General features: G+C 42.1%; 1 protein-coding gene and 1 long non-coding RNA gene across 2 annotated transcripts in view; one reads left to right on the plus strand and one right to left on the minus strand.

The window, feature by feature from the left end:
* The first annotated feature begins 1,379 nt into the window (after positions 1-1,379).
* samd14 (sterile alpha motif domain containing 14) overlaps positions 1,380-15,000 on the plus strand; it is a 27,107-nt gene continuing 13,486 nt past the window's right edge. Inside the window, exons 1-4 of the mRNA XM_078244873.1 lie at positions 1,380-1,431; positions 3,065-3,219; positions 3,396-3,506; positions 3,601-3,751. Of these exons, the coding sequence (XP_078100999.1) occupies positions 1,395-1,431; positions 3,065-3,219; positions 3,396-3,506; positions 3,601-3,751 (454 nt within the window). The 5' untranslated portion in view covers positions 1,380-1,394. The remainder of the gene's footprint in view (positions 1,432-3,064; positions 3,220-3,395; positions 3,507-3,600; positions 3,752-15,000) is intronic.
* LOC144513693 (uncharacterized) lies at positions 7,931-11,710 on the minus strand. The gene is made up of 3 exons (XR_013501158.1): positions 11,515-11,710; positions 9,865-9,990; positions 7,931-8,828 (listed from the first exon to the last, which is right to left on the minus strand). It is a non-coding gene; the product is annotated as an uncharacterized LOC144513693 (long non-coding RNA).

Below are 15,000 nucleotides of genomic sequence, written 5' to 3' on the forward strand. Positions count from 1 at the left end.
AGACATGTCAACTGTACATGTAGCAGACATATCACCTGTACGTGTAGCAGATATATCATCTGTTTCCTGGTGAAAGTCTTGTGTTTTCTCCTTATCTTCTTCAGGACATGAACACCTGTTTCCTGGTGAAAGTCTTGTGTTTTCTCCTTATCTTCTTCAGGACATGAACACCTGTTTCCTGGGTGAAAGTCTTGTGTTTTCTCCTTATCTTCTTCAGGACATGAACACCTGTTTCCTGTTGAAAGTCTTGTGTTTTCTCCTTATCTTCTTCAGGACATGAACACCTGTTTCCTGGTGAAAGTCTTGTGTTTTCTCCTTATCTTCTTCAGGACATGAACACCTGTTTCCTGGTGAAAGTCTTGTGTTTTCTCCTTAACTTCTTCAGGACATGAACACCTGTTTCCTGGTGAAAGTCTTGTGTTTTCTCCTTAACTTCTTCAGGACATGAACACCTGTTTCCTGGGTAGAAAGTCTTGTGTTTTCTCCTTAACTTCTTCAGGACATGAACACCTGTTTCCTGGGTGAAAGTCTTGTGTTTTCTCCTTAACTTCTCCAGGACATGAACACCTGTTTCCTGGTGAAAGTCTTGTGTTTTCTCCTTATCTTCTTCAGGACATGAACACCTGTTTCCTGGTGAAAGTCTTGTGTTTTCTCCTTAACTTCTTCAGGACATGAACACCTGTTTCCTGGGTGAAAGTCTTGTGTTTTCTCCTTAACTTCTTCAGGACATGAACACCTGTTTCCTGGTGAAAGTCTTGTGTTTTCTCCTTAACTTCTTCAGGACATGAACACCTGTTTCCTGGTGAAAGTCTTGTGTTTTCTCCTTAACTTCTTCAGGACATGAACACCTGTTTCCTGGTGAAAGTCTTGTGTTTTCTCCTTAACTTCTTCAGGACATGAACACCTGTTTCCTGGTGAAAGTCTTGTGTTTTCTCCTTAACTTCTCCAGGACATGAACACCTGTTTCCTGGTGAAAGTCTTGTGTTTTCTCCTTATCTTCCTCAGGACATGAACACCTGTTTCCTGATGAAAGTCTTGTGTTTTCTCCTTAACTTCTTCAGGACATGAACACCTGTTTCCTGGTGAAAGTCTTGTGTTTTCTCCTTAACTTCTTCAGGACATGAACACCTGTTTCCTGACCTCCATCATCTTCATTGTGTTTCATGTTTTATAGAGAATTCGTTAAAATAAAATATACAGTCAACTGTTCATACACAGATATTTCTGAGTTCTAAGCTAGGCTAAGGTGTCCTGAACCCGACTCTAATGTTAAATCTCTATGACGTTAGACCGCACATCGTCTTAAAGACAGAAAACCAGAAGAAAGGTTCAAATGTTAAACTATTTCTTTAAGTTTAATGTTGTCTTTCTCTCTGAACAGAAACTGCTGAGTCATGTCTGCCGACCTGGACGATACAGACAACGTGTTTGGTGAGACACACATGCGCGCACACACACACACACACACACACACACACACACACACACACACACACACACACACACACACAACTTCAGATTAGAAATCATAATCAACCAACAGATTCTGTATCACTGTATCATCTTCATTAATTCTATGAAAAAAGTCTGAATATTTTGAGAAAAGCTTTAGCAGGCCGAGCTATGTATTCATAAAAAAATTCTTTTTGAAAATTCTTTTTTGAAAAAGTCAAAAAAAAAATATTATTTCAGAGAAAGTTGGATATTATATTTAATATTTTTTATTTCAGAAGAAAAAAAACGATTTAGAGACAACTAAAGAAAAGTTCACCTGCTTATTCTTGCTCGGAAATGAATTTTAAAAGATGCATTTCATGTCTGTGTGTTTACGTGAATCAGTGATGTCTCTGTTTATGAAACCATGAATCAATGAATGAATGTTGTTCACTAACAGCTGCAGCTTTATTTCTGATGACGCTTCAAGTTTTCACCTTAATGAGTCTTCATCCTCCCACTCAGAGCACCATTAAATATTCATCACACACACACACACACACACACACACACACACACACACACACACACACACACACACACACACACACACAGACACACACACACACACACACACACACACACACACACACACACACACACACACACACACACACACACAGCACACACACACACACACACACACACACACACACACACACACATACACACACACGAGCACACACACACACACACACACACACACACACACACACACACACACACACAGACACACACACACACACACACACACACAGAGACACACACACACACACACACACACACACACACACACACACACACAGACACACACACACACACACACACACACAGACACACACACACACACACACACACACACACAGACACACACACGACACACACACACACACACACACACACACACAGCACACACACACACACACACACACACACACAGCACACACACACACACACACACACACACACACACACACACACACACACACACACACACACACACACACACACACACACACACACACACACACACACAGACACACACACACACACACACACACACACACACACACACACATGCACATGCATGCACGCACACATCGTCACATCAGTAAAATGTAGACTATAAATAAATGTCAAATAGTTATTACATGCCTAGAAGGTATATATAATGAAACAAACACAATCAATAGGTTAAATTATAGTTTTGTTATAAATGACTTAAATGCAGTGTTATAATAAATGCTTATTACTTAGCAAATACAAAACTTAGAAATGCAGTAGTACACTATATCCCTATTCAAAGATTAATTTGCTGCACATTAAATGTAACACTACACAACATGCTACGTTCAGCTGAATATATAATAATTATGAGAGATGAGCAGAATTCCTCCTTAACATAAACATTACACATTGTGTAAGAACATACAATATTTCAAACTGAGACACGTAAGACTTGCAAAGTAACACCTCCGTTAATATACAGCGTTCTAAACAAGTACACACGCTCATACGTGTGTGTGTGTGTGTGTGTGTGTGTGTGTGTGTGTGTGTGTGTGTGTTTCAGACCTGAACGAGGTCCCGGAGACGGAGCTGTTAGATAACAGCATCCAGAAAGGCAGAGCCCAGCTGTCCGTCAAAGCCCGGCGGTCCCGCCCCTCCCGGTCCCGTTACCGTGACAGCGTGAGTTCCACGGAGGGAGACGACAGTCTGGAGAGGAAGGTACAGTCCTTTGTTACTGCAGTACAAGTACACAGAGTATCAGCATCAAAATGAACTTTAAGTACTGAAAGTAAAAGTCCTTCCTCTGCAGAATAATCTATAAAACGTGTTCTGATGATTGTGTGTGTGTGTGTGTGTGTGTGTGTGTGTGTGTGTGTGTGTGTGCATGTTATCAGGACAGTCCCTTACACTGGGCCCGCTCTCCGCTCCACCTGCGAGGCTCCTCCCCCTCTCCTGATTCGCTGCTGTCGGCCCGAAGCTCCGCCTTCTCCTTCGACACATCCCTGGTGAGACCAATCAGAGCTCAGCACTCCTTATGTTGGAAATATGAACGCTAACCAATGTTAACTAATGCTAAGCTACCTGGCATTGGCTACTCAGGTACGGGGCTCTCCAGAGGATGACGGAGCGCCATTGGCCCCGCCCCCCCGGGGGCGTTACCGTCAGCTGACCAACGCCACGTCTCAGGAGCCGCTGGTGACGCCAAGCAGCTCTCCTACCAGGAGGAGGAACAGGAGGCCAGACAGTGAAGGTACACACACACACACACACACACACACACACACACACACACACACTGCTGTGCTGGGGACAGAGACGCATTTGGAAGTACATTTTCAGATGTGCTGGGTAAAATGACACATTCATTTTTTTTTCTCTTTTGTGCAGGTCATGTTTTGAAAGACGCTGTCCTGTAGCTTACTAATGTAAATGAATAAAAATGTATACAAAAATGTGATGCTGTCTGACACGGCTGTGTACCTGCCCTGTGGGGATAGAGGTTTTTGTGGATTTGATGGCGTCTGTCGCTCAAGAATTATATGTGTTATAAACTTTATTTATTTTTAAGATTATTTTTTGGGCTTTTCAGCTATTAATTGATAGGACAGCTAGGTGAGAAAGGGGAAGACATGCAGGAAATTGTTACAGGTCGGACTCGAACCCTGGACCTCTGCGTCAAAGCATAAACCTCTCAGTATATGTGCGCCTACTCAACCCACTGAGCCAACCTGGCCACTGAACTTTATTTTTTTTAACTAAATTGAGCTTGAGGTTTTCAAATAAAGTGATGGGTACAAAATGACTCGTGACGAAATACGTATGCGTACCCACCATCCCCACCAAAATCGACGCCTATGCTCTTAGGTTTACAGTTACTCAACCACAACAGACTCAATAGACAAACCTGAAGCTGGAAACTAAAGAAAAGGTCTACCTGGAAGCTGGATGATCAGAGGGCTGGATGGTGAGAGGGCTGGATGGTCAGACAGCTGGAAAGTCACAGGGCTGGATGGTCAGACAGCTGGAAGGTCACAGGGCTGGATGGTCAGCCAGCTGGATGATCAGACGGCTGGAAGGTCACAGGGCTGGATGGTCAGAGGGCTGGATGGTCAGAGGGCTGGATGATCAGACAGCTGGCAGGTCACAGGGCTGGATGATCAGAGAGCTGGATGGTCAGAGGGCTGGATGGTCAGACAGCTGGAAGGTCAGAGGGCTGGATGATCTGACAGCTGGAAGGTCAGAGGGCTGGATGATCTGACAGCTGGAAGGTCAGACAGCTGGAAGGTCAGAGGGCTGGATGGTCAGAGGGCTGGATGGTCAGAGGGCTGGATGGTCAAAGGGCTGGATGGTCAGAGGGCTGGATGGTCAGAGGGCTGGATGGTCAGAGGGCTGGATGGTCAGCAGGCTGGATGGTCAAAGGGCTGGATGGTCAGACAGCTGGAAGGTCAGCAGGCTGGATGGTCAGAGGTTCCACCAGTCTGTTGTTACCAGCTGAATGGTGAAGATGTTCTACCAGTCTGTTGTTACCAGCTGAATGGTGGAGATGTTCTACCAGTCTGTTGTTACCAGCTGAATGGTGGAGATGTTGTACCAGTCTGTTGTTACCAGCAGAATGGTGGAGATGTTGTACCAGTCTGTTGTTACCAGCTGAATGGTGGAGATGTTCCTCCAGTCTGTTGTTACCAGCTGAATGGTGGAGATGTTCTACCAGTCTGTTGTTACCAGCTGAATGGTGGAGATGTTCCTCCAGTCTGTCGTGGCCAGTGGTCTGTTCTCCTCCGCCATCTGCTGGGGCAGCAGCATTGGAGCCAGCGACACAAACAGACTGAACAAACTGATCAGGAAGGCTGGCTCCATTATTGGCTGTAAACAGGACACTTTTGAAGCTGTGGTGGTCAGGAGGTCACTGAACAATCTGTTATCTATCATGGATAACCCCAACCACCCTCTCCAACCCACACTGGTCCAACAGAGGAGCACCTTCTCTAAGAGGCTCTGACAGCTTCGGACGGACCGATACAAGAAATCATTCCTACCACAGGCAATCAAACTATTTAACACTTCTTCACTGAGTGACAGATAAGACTCATAGACATCACAACTGCACTAATTGCAACTTGCACAATAGGTTTGTTTACCTACAGCTTTATCAATACTATTTAAACAGTTGTACAGTTTTTATTCCCAACTTATAGATATTTTAAACTATTTGTTCTTATATTCTATCCTATTATTATTTCATGTATAGTGTATTTTTTTGGGATCAATAAAAATCTATCTATCTATCTATTTATCTATTGACGACACGCAACACGTTAACCCGAGCCCTGGCCCACTTAAAGAAAGTTTTCCCAATGTTTTTTGTCACTTTTTTTCCAACTTTTTATCACTTTGAACGATGTTTTTGTCGATTTGTTTCTCCATTCTTTAATCAGTTTTTTATTCAAATGCTATAAAATGGAATAAAACACCCAAATTCAATCAAAGAAGTAAACTGATCATTTATTTATCTCAGGAAGAGCTTTGTAAGGAACCATCCATGTTATTTTTTTGGACAATTTGTTAGAAAGAAACCTAAATGTTCTGATGTAGAAACTTTCTGTAAAGTTTTGACAGGAGGCTTACGAGCATGTACATAAGAAAGACACACCAATACATTTGAAATGAACTTTTATTAATTTGAGCACTTTTAACAACAGGAAAGAGGCTCGAAGCAGAAAAGCATCTCACTGGTTTTAACTCTGTCGGTCTGATCTGATTGATAGGCAGGAGGAGGTCATGACATCACAACAGGTCACACAGAAGGCTTTCAAATAATCAAACGTTCACATATTTGGAAATGGATCAAGTTTGAATTATGAACATTGAATCCCTCCTGTCTGCAGACAGAGGCTCTCTTTACTTAGCAGTTTGCGTTACAGCTCAACTCTGCCTAGCAACTGATGATGCTTTAACTTAACAGCTAATGGATCTGGAAATTGTCCCTGAAGGAGCCTTTAAGGGTGCATCTCATGTTGCTTATATGATAGCTCCTCGACTCCTCGGTCCTCGGCTGAACCAGAAGGGACAAAGACGCGAGGAAGGGAGGCAAGTGGAGGAGTCGGGGATGGAAATTAAGGGCTATCAGATGCACCATAAGACAGTTTTCTCAAATGGTTCCTGCGCACACTTCTTACATCAGAGAAACCTCTAACTACATTATTCTGAAGTACGAACATCTCAGTTGCTGCAGTCAGAAATACCAACATCAAGCAAGCTATCAGAAAAGTCAATACATTTCATGAAATGAACCTGAACTCTTTCACTTAGTTTAGTTCTTTGTTTCGTCACCTTTTCACCCAGTTTAAGTAAAAGGATTCAGGGTTAGGATAGGATTAGGGTTAGGGTTTGTTTTCAGGGTAACTAATGATTGTTTTTACTCACTCAAACCATTTGGTTCAGCTGCAACAACCTTTAGAAATCTTGAACACTGCCTCTTTTCTTATCTTCATACATCATCCTACATACAAAATATAAAATATCTTTTAGGACTTCTGGGGCTCTGTAGAAAACTGCAAAAAAGTAGCAATGTAAGACTGAGCAACTACTCTGTTTAAGAGAGGAAACTCATTTCATGAAATGTGTTGACTCCAGGCTGCTTCAGAAGCCAGTTTGTACAGCCTGATTTCTGACCACCACTATTGGCTTTTTCTGATTACTGGTTACGATGCCTGTTGTCCACCACTATTGGCTTTTGCTGTGAGGCTTTCTTTTCTATCTCCTCTATCTCCTTCAAGGCTTTCTTGAACTTGTCTGAGTTTTTATCTAACTCTTCATTTAAGTCTTTCTTATAATCTTCTAAGCTCTTCTCACAGTTCTGGCCATAGTACGGATTCTTGCACTCACACATCGCTACAAAGACGTTTTCCACACGAACACATTTGCCTCTTTGGGCACCACCACAGTTCAGTTTGGAGCAGGGATCTCTGGTCATCCTCTCTTCATCACTTTTAATCAGAACAACAAACGTGCCTTGCCTTGTCTTAACACCTGGATCTTTCTCACATCTTCCTGTATAAATGTAAGGGGTGGTAGCTGGAGAGTCTTCAGGGGCAGAGAATTCTTCTTCTTGTATGTTCTTTGCTCCGTGGCTATCATGAGGCTTGTCTCTAAAGGCATGTACTGCTGTGTAAGTCTGATTCACTAGAACATTTTCCACAGTTTCCTTACATTCACTGAGTTTCTCAGCTACCTTATGACACAGAACGGACTTATCAAGGCACTTTTCAATGGCTTGTTTAACTTTAGCTGCCTTTGTGTGAGTCCCTTTCACCTGTCTGGCTACAGCCACGCTAAATTCCCCTTTTGTCACCTCAGTAAATCCTGTCAAGACGTGTTTGTTGAGTGTTTTAATTGTGTCATGTTGGGAATTTTTGGTTATACGTGTCATACATCTTCGCCAAGAAAGACCAGACTTTCTGTGCTAGTTCTTTGCGGTCTTTGTTGTCATCAATGAGCCCCATCACATCTTTTTTAATGTAATCAATACTGTTATCAATGCAATACTTGTGCACTTGGAACATAGCTGATGCAGATTCGTATGCGATGTCAGCTGCCTCATTAACTCTGGCTGGAGACGCTATGTTCTTCAGTTTGTAGTACAATTGATTCAATGTATTGCCCTTGTAGATAAGTTGATTAATAAATGTGGTGTAATCTCTGATATCCTGTTCATGACATTTAGCATGGTTAGCCAGTGACATTCCGAGGTTTTCCATGAAGCTTATTGGTTTAGGTTTCAGGTACTCATGCAAGGTCTTAGTGGCATCCTTGTACTTTTCATAGTCTTTAATAAATACATCTGTATGCCTCTTCCTCTCATCTTTGTCTTTTGAATTTAGAAGACTACCCACAAATGTTTTATAGGTAGTCCAGGCTACCTCAATGTTCTTCTCTGGCTTGTGAAAGGCTGCACTTGCCCAGCTCGCCCATTTCTGCTCTTCGTGATATTTGTCCAGCTTAACATTAAGATTGTCAAATTGAAACTTGACATACTTTAATGTTGGGTCATCTTGTAAGTTTTTGTTTATTACTGACACTCCTATCAGTACTATATTTACGATGGCACTTATCAGTGACCCGTCAGTTTTGATCAGACTCAGACAAGGGATGATTGCCTCTTTGATCTGGTCTATGTGGTCAACAAACATCTTGCCAGTTTTTTTAGCAATTTCCTTGGCATTGTTTGATTTTTTCCTGTTTCTGGTCGCCAAACGTAGAGCCGATCACAGCTGAGAGGAGGAGGAACAACATCAGCAGGACTGACAGCTGGCCCGGAGACGCCATAACTGCCAACACACAACAACACAAACACAAGTTAAAGCGTAACTCTCGCCAAAATGCAACCTAGGGTCTTTTTGTGAATGGACCCGAGTCAAACTTTCATTTTAAAGTATTATTAGGAGGGAAGCGCCACTTAAGATTTACCGTATTCTCGTTTTTCAGTCAAATGGCCTTTTGAATGGGAGTGCTAGGGGCACTACTATGATCACATCAAAATCTCTATTTTTAAAACACTAAGAAGGCTCAACACAACATGAAACTTTGCTCGAAGTACCACCAGGGCTCTACACATGAACTCCAGCATAGAGAACATTGTTTGTGTACGCAGAGTTTACTATAAAGACAGGTTTTAACAACTCACTGTAGCTGTTCGTGTTTCCGGTCGCTGCCATCTTGCTAGTCAAAAAGAGTCGATCTCCGAATGCAACGTAACAGGGAGGAGAGTAAAGATGGAGAGCTCCTAAAGCCTAGTTCCATATAAATGGACAGATAATTTGTTTTTTGTCGTTAGTGAAAAACAATATTAACCTTGTAGTTGAAAAAGGAGCCTCATATAAGAATGACATTTCCTCCTATGGAGTCTGTTCATTCACATTCGGAGATCGACACCTTTTGACTGACCAGATGGCGGAGAGCGTAAAAACCAACTGCTAAAGTGAGTTGTTCAAAACCTTTCTTCTTAGTAAACTCTGTCAACACAACCAATGTTCTCAATGCTGAGTTCATATGTGTAGAGACTCTGGTGATACTTCGAGCAAAGTGTCATGTTGTGTCGAGCCTTCTTAGTGTTTATTTTAAAAATAGAGATTTTGATGCAATCGTAGTAGTGCCCCTAGCACTCCCATTCAAAAGGCCATTTGACCAAAAACGAGAATACGGTGAATCTTAAAAGTGGCGTTTCCCTCCTAATTATGCTTTTAAACGAAAGTTTGACTCAGGTACATTCACAAAAAGACCCTAGGTTGCATTTTGGCGAGAGTTACACTTTAATTACTCAATTATTGCTACTTAGACACATTTATTCAGGAATTATCTTGTCACCTTATTTATTTTGTTGGCATCCAAAAACTAGACGTGCAGAAGTACCACCAGCAGCAGTTTATTCTTTTCTTATTTAGTAGCAGTAGTTGTACAAGTGGCATCCAGGCAGGGTTACTTTTATTGCACCTTTAGACAACAAAGCAAGTCAAAGACAAGGACAGTATAAACATTTCATTATATAAGTCATTTCAATATGATTTGAAAGAGTTCAAATCAAACAGTTAAATAGACGAAACCAGAGAATGAGAAGGAAACATTACATAGAAGATTAGGGCTTCTCCCCTCAAGATTGTGAGTTTAAAGTCAGAACTCAAATACATTTTTCACATTGCCCTAGTCCTCTTCCATAAAGAACTGAGTGAGAGCCCAGCTGCAGTTTTCTGGGTTTGTCTTAAATACGTGGAGCATGAAAACTGAATGCTGTTTCTCCAGGTTTAGTTTGGGACAGATGGCAGACCTGAAGCATTCTATCTGAGAGTTCTACATGTCCGTATTATATACGTGTGATTTTCATTACAACTAGTCGATCTTGTTAAGGGTGTACTCACACTGGCCCAGTTGCCCCAGCCCGATTGTCCCTCCTCCCCCTCCCCCCTGCCCTGCACTAACACTGCAATAAAATAATGAAAGCCAGAACGAGCTGTTCATCTGTAAGGTAAGAACCAGACCCGGGCATGTTAAGCTATCACACTGATGCGTACCATGCCCAAGTCTAACCGAACCAAGCACAGTACGGAGAGATCACACTAGTCAACTAAAAAGACTTTGGAGTCAAACGTGCTCGGGCTCGTTTTACCTGGACCAAGTGTGAGTACGCCGTAAGTAGTGTTGTTTGCCACATTTGTCGTTTATTACCTTGGAAAGCACATTGTGACATGTGTGTGTTTTTTAAAACTGCTGTGTACATCATTAATCATTATCATAGTATCACCTTCTAAAGCAGTGGAGGTTAACACCATAGTTAGAACAATAGCTGGTGCTCTTGGGCATGGGTGTCAGTTTGGTTTGAGATGTGTTGGGGACAGAGACGCATTTGGAAGTACATTTTCAGATGTGCTGGGTAAAATGACACATTAATTTTTTTTTCTCTTTCGCGCAGGTCATGTTTTGAAAGACGCTGTCCTGTAGCTTACTAATGTAAATGAATAAAAATGTATACAAAAATGTGATGCTGTCTGACACGGCTGTGTACCTGCCCTGTGGGGATAGAGGTTTTTGTGGATTTGATGGCGTCTGTCGCTCAAGAATTACATGTGTTATAAACTTTATTTATTTATTTTTAAGATTATTTTTTGGGCTTTTCAGCTATTAATTGATAGGACAGCTAGGTGAGAAAGGGGAAGACATGCAGGAAATTGTTACAGGTCGGACTCGAACCCTGGACCTCTGCATCGAGGCATAAACCTCTCAGTATATGTGCGCCTACTCAACCCACTGAGCCAACCTGGCCACTGAACTTTATTTTTTTTAACTAAATTGAGCTTGAGGTTTTCAAATAAAGTGATGGGTACAAAATGACTCGTGACGAAATACGTACGCGTACCCACCATCCCCACCAAAATCGATGCCTATGCTCTTAGGTTTACAGTTACTCAACCACAACAGACTCAATAGACAAACCTGAAGCTGGAAACTGAAGAAAAGGTCTACCTGGAAGCTGGATGATCAGAGGGCTGGATGGTGAGAGGGCTGGATGGTCAGACAGCTGGAAAGTCACAGGGCTGGATGGTCAGACAGCTGGAAGGTCAGCAGGCTGGATGGTCAGAGGGCTGGATGGTCAGACAGCTGGAAGGTCAGCAGGCTGGATGGTCAGAGGGCTGGATGGTCAGAGGGCTGGATGATCAGAGGGCTGGATGGTCAGAGGGCTGGATGGTCAGCAGGCTGGATGGTCAGAGGGCTGGATGGTGAGAGGGCTGGATGGTCAGAGGGCTGGATGGTGAGAGGGCTGGATGGTCAGCAGGGCTGGATGGTCAGAGGGCTGGATGGTGAGCAGGCTGGATGGTCAGAGGGCTGGATGGTCAGACAGCTGGATGGTGAGAAGGCTGGATGGTCAGCAGGCTGGATGGTCAGAGGGCTGGATGGTCAGACAGCTGGAAGGTCAGACAGCTGGAAGGTCAGCAGGCTGGATGGTCAGCAGGCTGGACAGTTGTAGAGTCTCAGAGGAAGTCTCTGTTCTCTGATCTCAACAGGACAGAGCAAGTCATTTTGTAGGCAGCTGGGAGGATTAATATTCATTTTTCGGAAGAGGAGCCTCATCTTTTATGGTGATATGAAAGACGAGGCGGGGCTTGTTCATTTGGTCTCTATTGCAAAAGAAGGAACGTTCAGTTTTGTATGACCTGTGTCATATTTGATCGTTTATGCCATCATTTTTAGTTACAATAACATTTTATAATAACATTTTTTCAACAATATCTAATGTGAGACACAACAACAGACCCAAAGAATGGATGAATCTTCCTCTCTGTGATACAAGTGTGTATGCGTGTGTGTTAAATATCTTAGCAGCAGTAGTAGTAGTACTAGTAGTAGTAGTAGTAGTAGAAGTAGTAGTAGTAGTAGTAATAGTAGTAGTACTCTTAGTAGTAGAAGTAGTAGTAGTAGTAGTACATGTTGCAGTAGCTGCTGATGAGAATCTCTGGATGTAAATCCAACAAGCTGAACCTCCTTCAGTAGTAGCAGTAGTAGTAGTAGTAGTATCTCTGGATGTAAATCCAACAAGCTGAACCTCCTTCAGTAGTAGCAGCAGTAGTAGTAGTAGTAGTATCTCTGGATGTAAATCCAACGAGCTGAACCTCCTTCAGTAGTAGTAGTAGTATCTCTGGATTTAAATCCAACAACCTGAACCTCCTTCAGTAGTGTAGTAGTAGTAGTAGTAGTATCTCTGGATGTAAATCCAACAAGCTGAACCTCCTTCAGTAGTAGCAGTAGTAGTAGTAGTAGTAGTAGTAGTAGTAGTATCTCTGGATGTAAATCCAACAAGCTGAACCTCCTTCAGTAGTAGCAGCAGTAGTAGTAGTAGTAGTGTCTCTGGATGTAAATCCAACAAGCTGAACCTCCTTCAGTAGTAGTAGTAGTAGTAGTAGTAGTAGTAGTATCTCTGGATGTAAATCCAACAAGCTGAACCTCCTTGAGTCAACATCAGACACGTGAAGCTGCTGCAGAGGAATCTTTGTTCATGTCGTTATCATTACAGCCGTCTATTTGAATATGAAGATAGACGCTCAGGCTCCCTGTTTGCAGTTATGATAACAGCGATCTGGTATTCAAACACAGTTTCAAAGGTCATTTTTTTCTGTCCTTTACTATTCTCTGTTCTTTGTTGGGTTTGATATATACTATATCCTTGACGTTCAACTTCCAGGATTGCTCCCGTATCCGCCAGATACATGTATTTTCCGTTTCCTTCCACTTTCTTCGTGTTGGAATTTTTAATTCAGTGGATTAATGAGGACTATTATTGACTGCTTCTCAGATCGCTGCATGGTAAATAGATACAGATAGCTAGACTATCAGTCCAATCAGAGTTTTCTCTCACACAACTAAAGAAAATTACTACTGTTACTGCTACTACTACGGTTTAAAGAAATGCCAATAAACCAATGTTTTCCTCCCATCCCTGAATGCTATTTGGAGTAGCCAGACCCTCCTTTAGCTTTGGAGGAGGGTCTGGCAAAGCGAGACTAGGTTGGATAAGACTGCAGCATCCAGAGGGATGTCCCATCAGGACAGATTCTGTGTGTCATCATGTAAAGACTTGTTGTTTCCAATGCCTGTTGTCTCTCTACACTCTACTCCCTACTGTTGTCTCTCTACATACTACTCCCTACTGTTGTCTCTCTATACACTACTCCCTACTGTTGTCTCTCTACACACTACTCCCTACTGTTGTCTCTCTATACACTACTCCCTACTGCTGTCTCTTTACACACTACTCCCTACTGTTGTTTCTCTACATACTACTCTCTACTGTTGTCTCTCTACATACTACTCCCTACTGTTGTTTCTCTACATACTACTCTCTACTGTTGTCTCTCTACATACTACCCTCTACTGCTGTTTCTCTACATACTACTCTCTACTGTTCTCTCTCTACATACTACTCCCTACTGTTGTCTCTCTGGTGTCTGGAAAGAGTTTTTGTAACGTTGAGAGGCAGACGTCACGGAGAGTTCTCCCGCCGGTCCGGTGTATGATCATCTCCTAAATGGTCATCAACACAATCTATTTGAGTAAGAAGGAATCCGCTTTATCATGATATCTTTCATGGTATATCCATTTTAAAGGAAACAAGAAGACATTGGAAACTTGAAGTCTTTACATGGTCTCCTATTCTATTCTTTATTTATCAATGATCTTCCTCAAATCTGCTCAGACTGTTATATTCATCTATATGCAGATGACACAGTGATCTACACATCTAATGTGTCTGTCTCTAAGATGCAGTCCTCACTGCAAACTAACTTTAATGCTATTCAACTTTGGTTCCAATCCAACCACCTTCTACTGAATAAGAAAGTCATATAGCATACTGTTCCCCACCAGATCAGCTACATTGAATGAAGATAACAATCTTTCACTCAAATTCTTAGACGATACTCCACTTGTACAAGTTGATGAACTTAAATATCTGGGCCTTTGGCTTGATTCACAACTCTCCTTTAGGTATCATATTAATTCTGATGTAAAAAAGATCAACTATAATTTACGAATATTGTATCGCTCTATTAGTTGTTTCACTCAACTGATTAGATTAAGAATTGTGTCACAGTTAATATTTCCTATATTAGAGTATGTGGATGTTGTCAATCAAAACACATCGGAATCAAATCTGAAAACATTAAATGTTGCTTTCAATAATATATGCAGATTTGTGCTGAGATGTCCTTGTACTACTCACCACTGTGTAACGTATGACTCACTGAACTTATTATCATCAAAAGCCAGAAGACAGCATCACTGGTACAAGGTTATTTTTAAATGTGTGTACTCTGATTATCCTATTTAATTCCATATATACCCAGCTATAGATTGAGACACACTGAATATCCCTTCTTCACTGTGCCAAACATCTACAAAGAGAGTTGTAGACGTACCTTTAAATTTAAAGCCCCTTAGTGACTGGAATAGCCTGCC

Source organism: Sander vitreus, unplaced genomic scaffold (assembly GCF_031162955.1).
Source record: "Sander vitreus isolate 19-12246 unplaced genomic scaffold, sanVit1 ctg320_0, whole genome shotgun sequence".
NCBI classification, from domain to species: domain Eukaryota; kingdom Metazoa; phylum Chordata; class Actinopteri; order Perciformes; family Percidae; genus Sander; species Sander vitreus.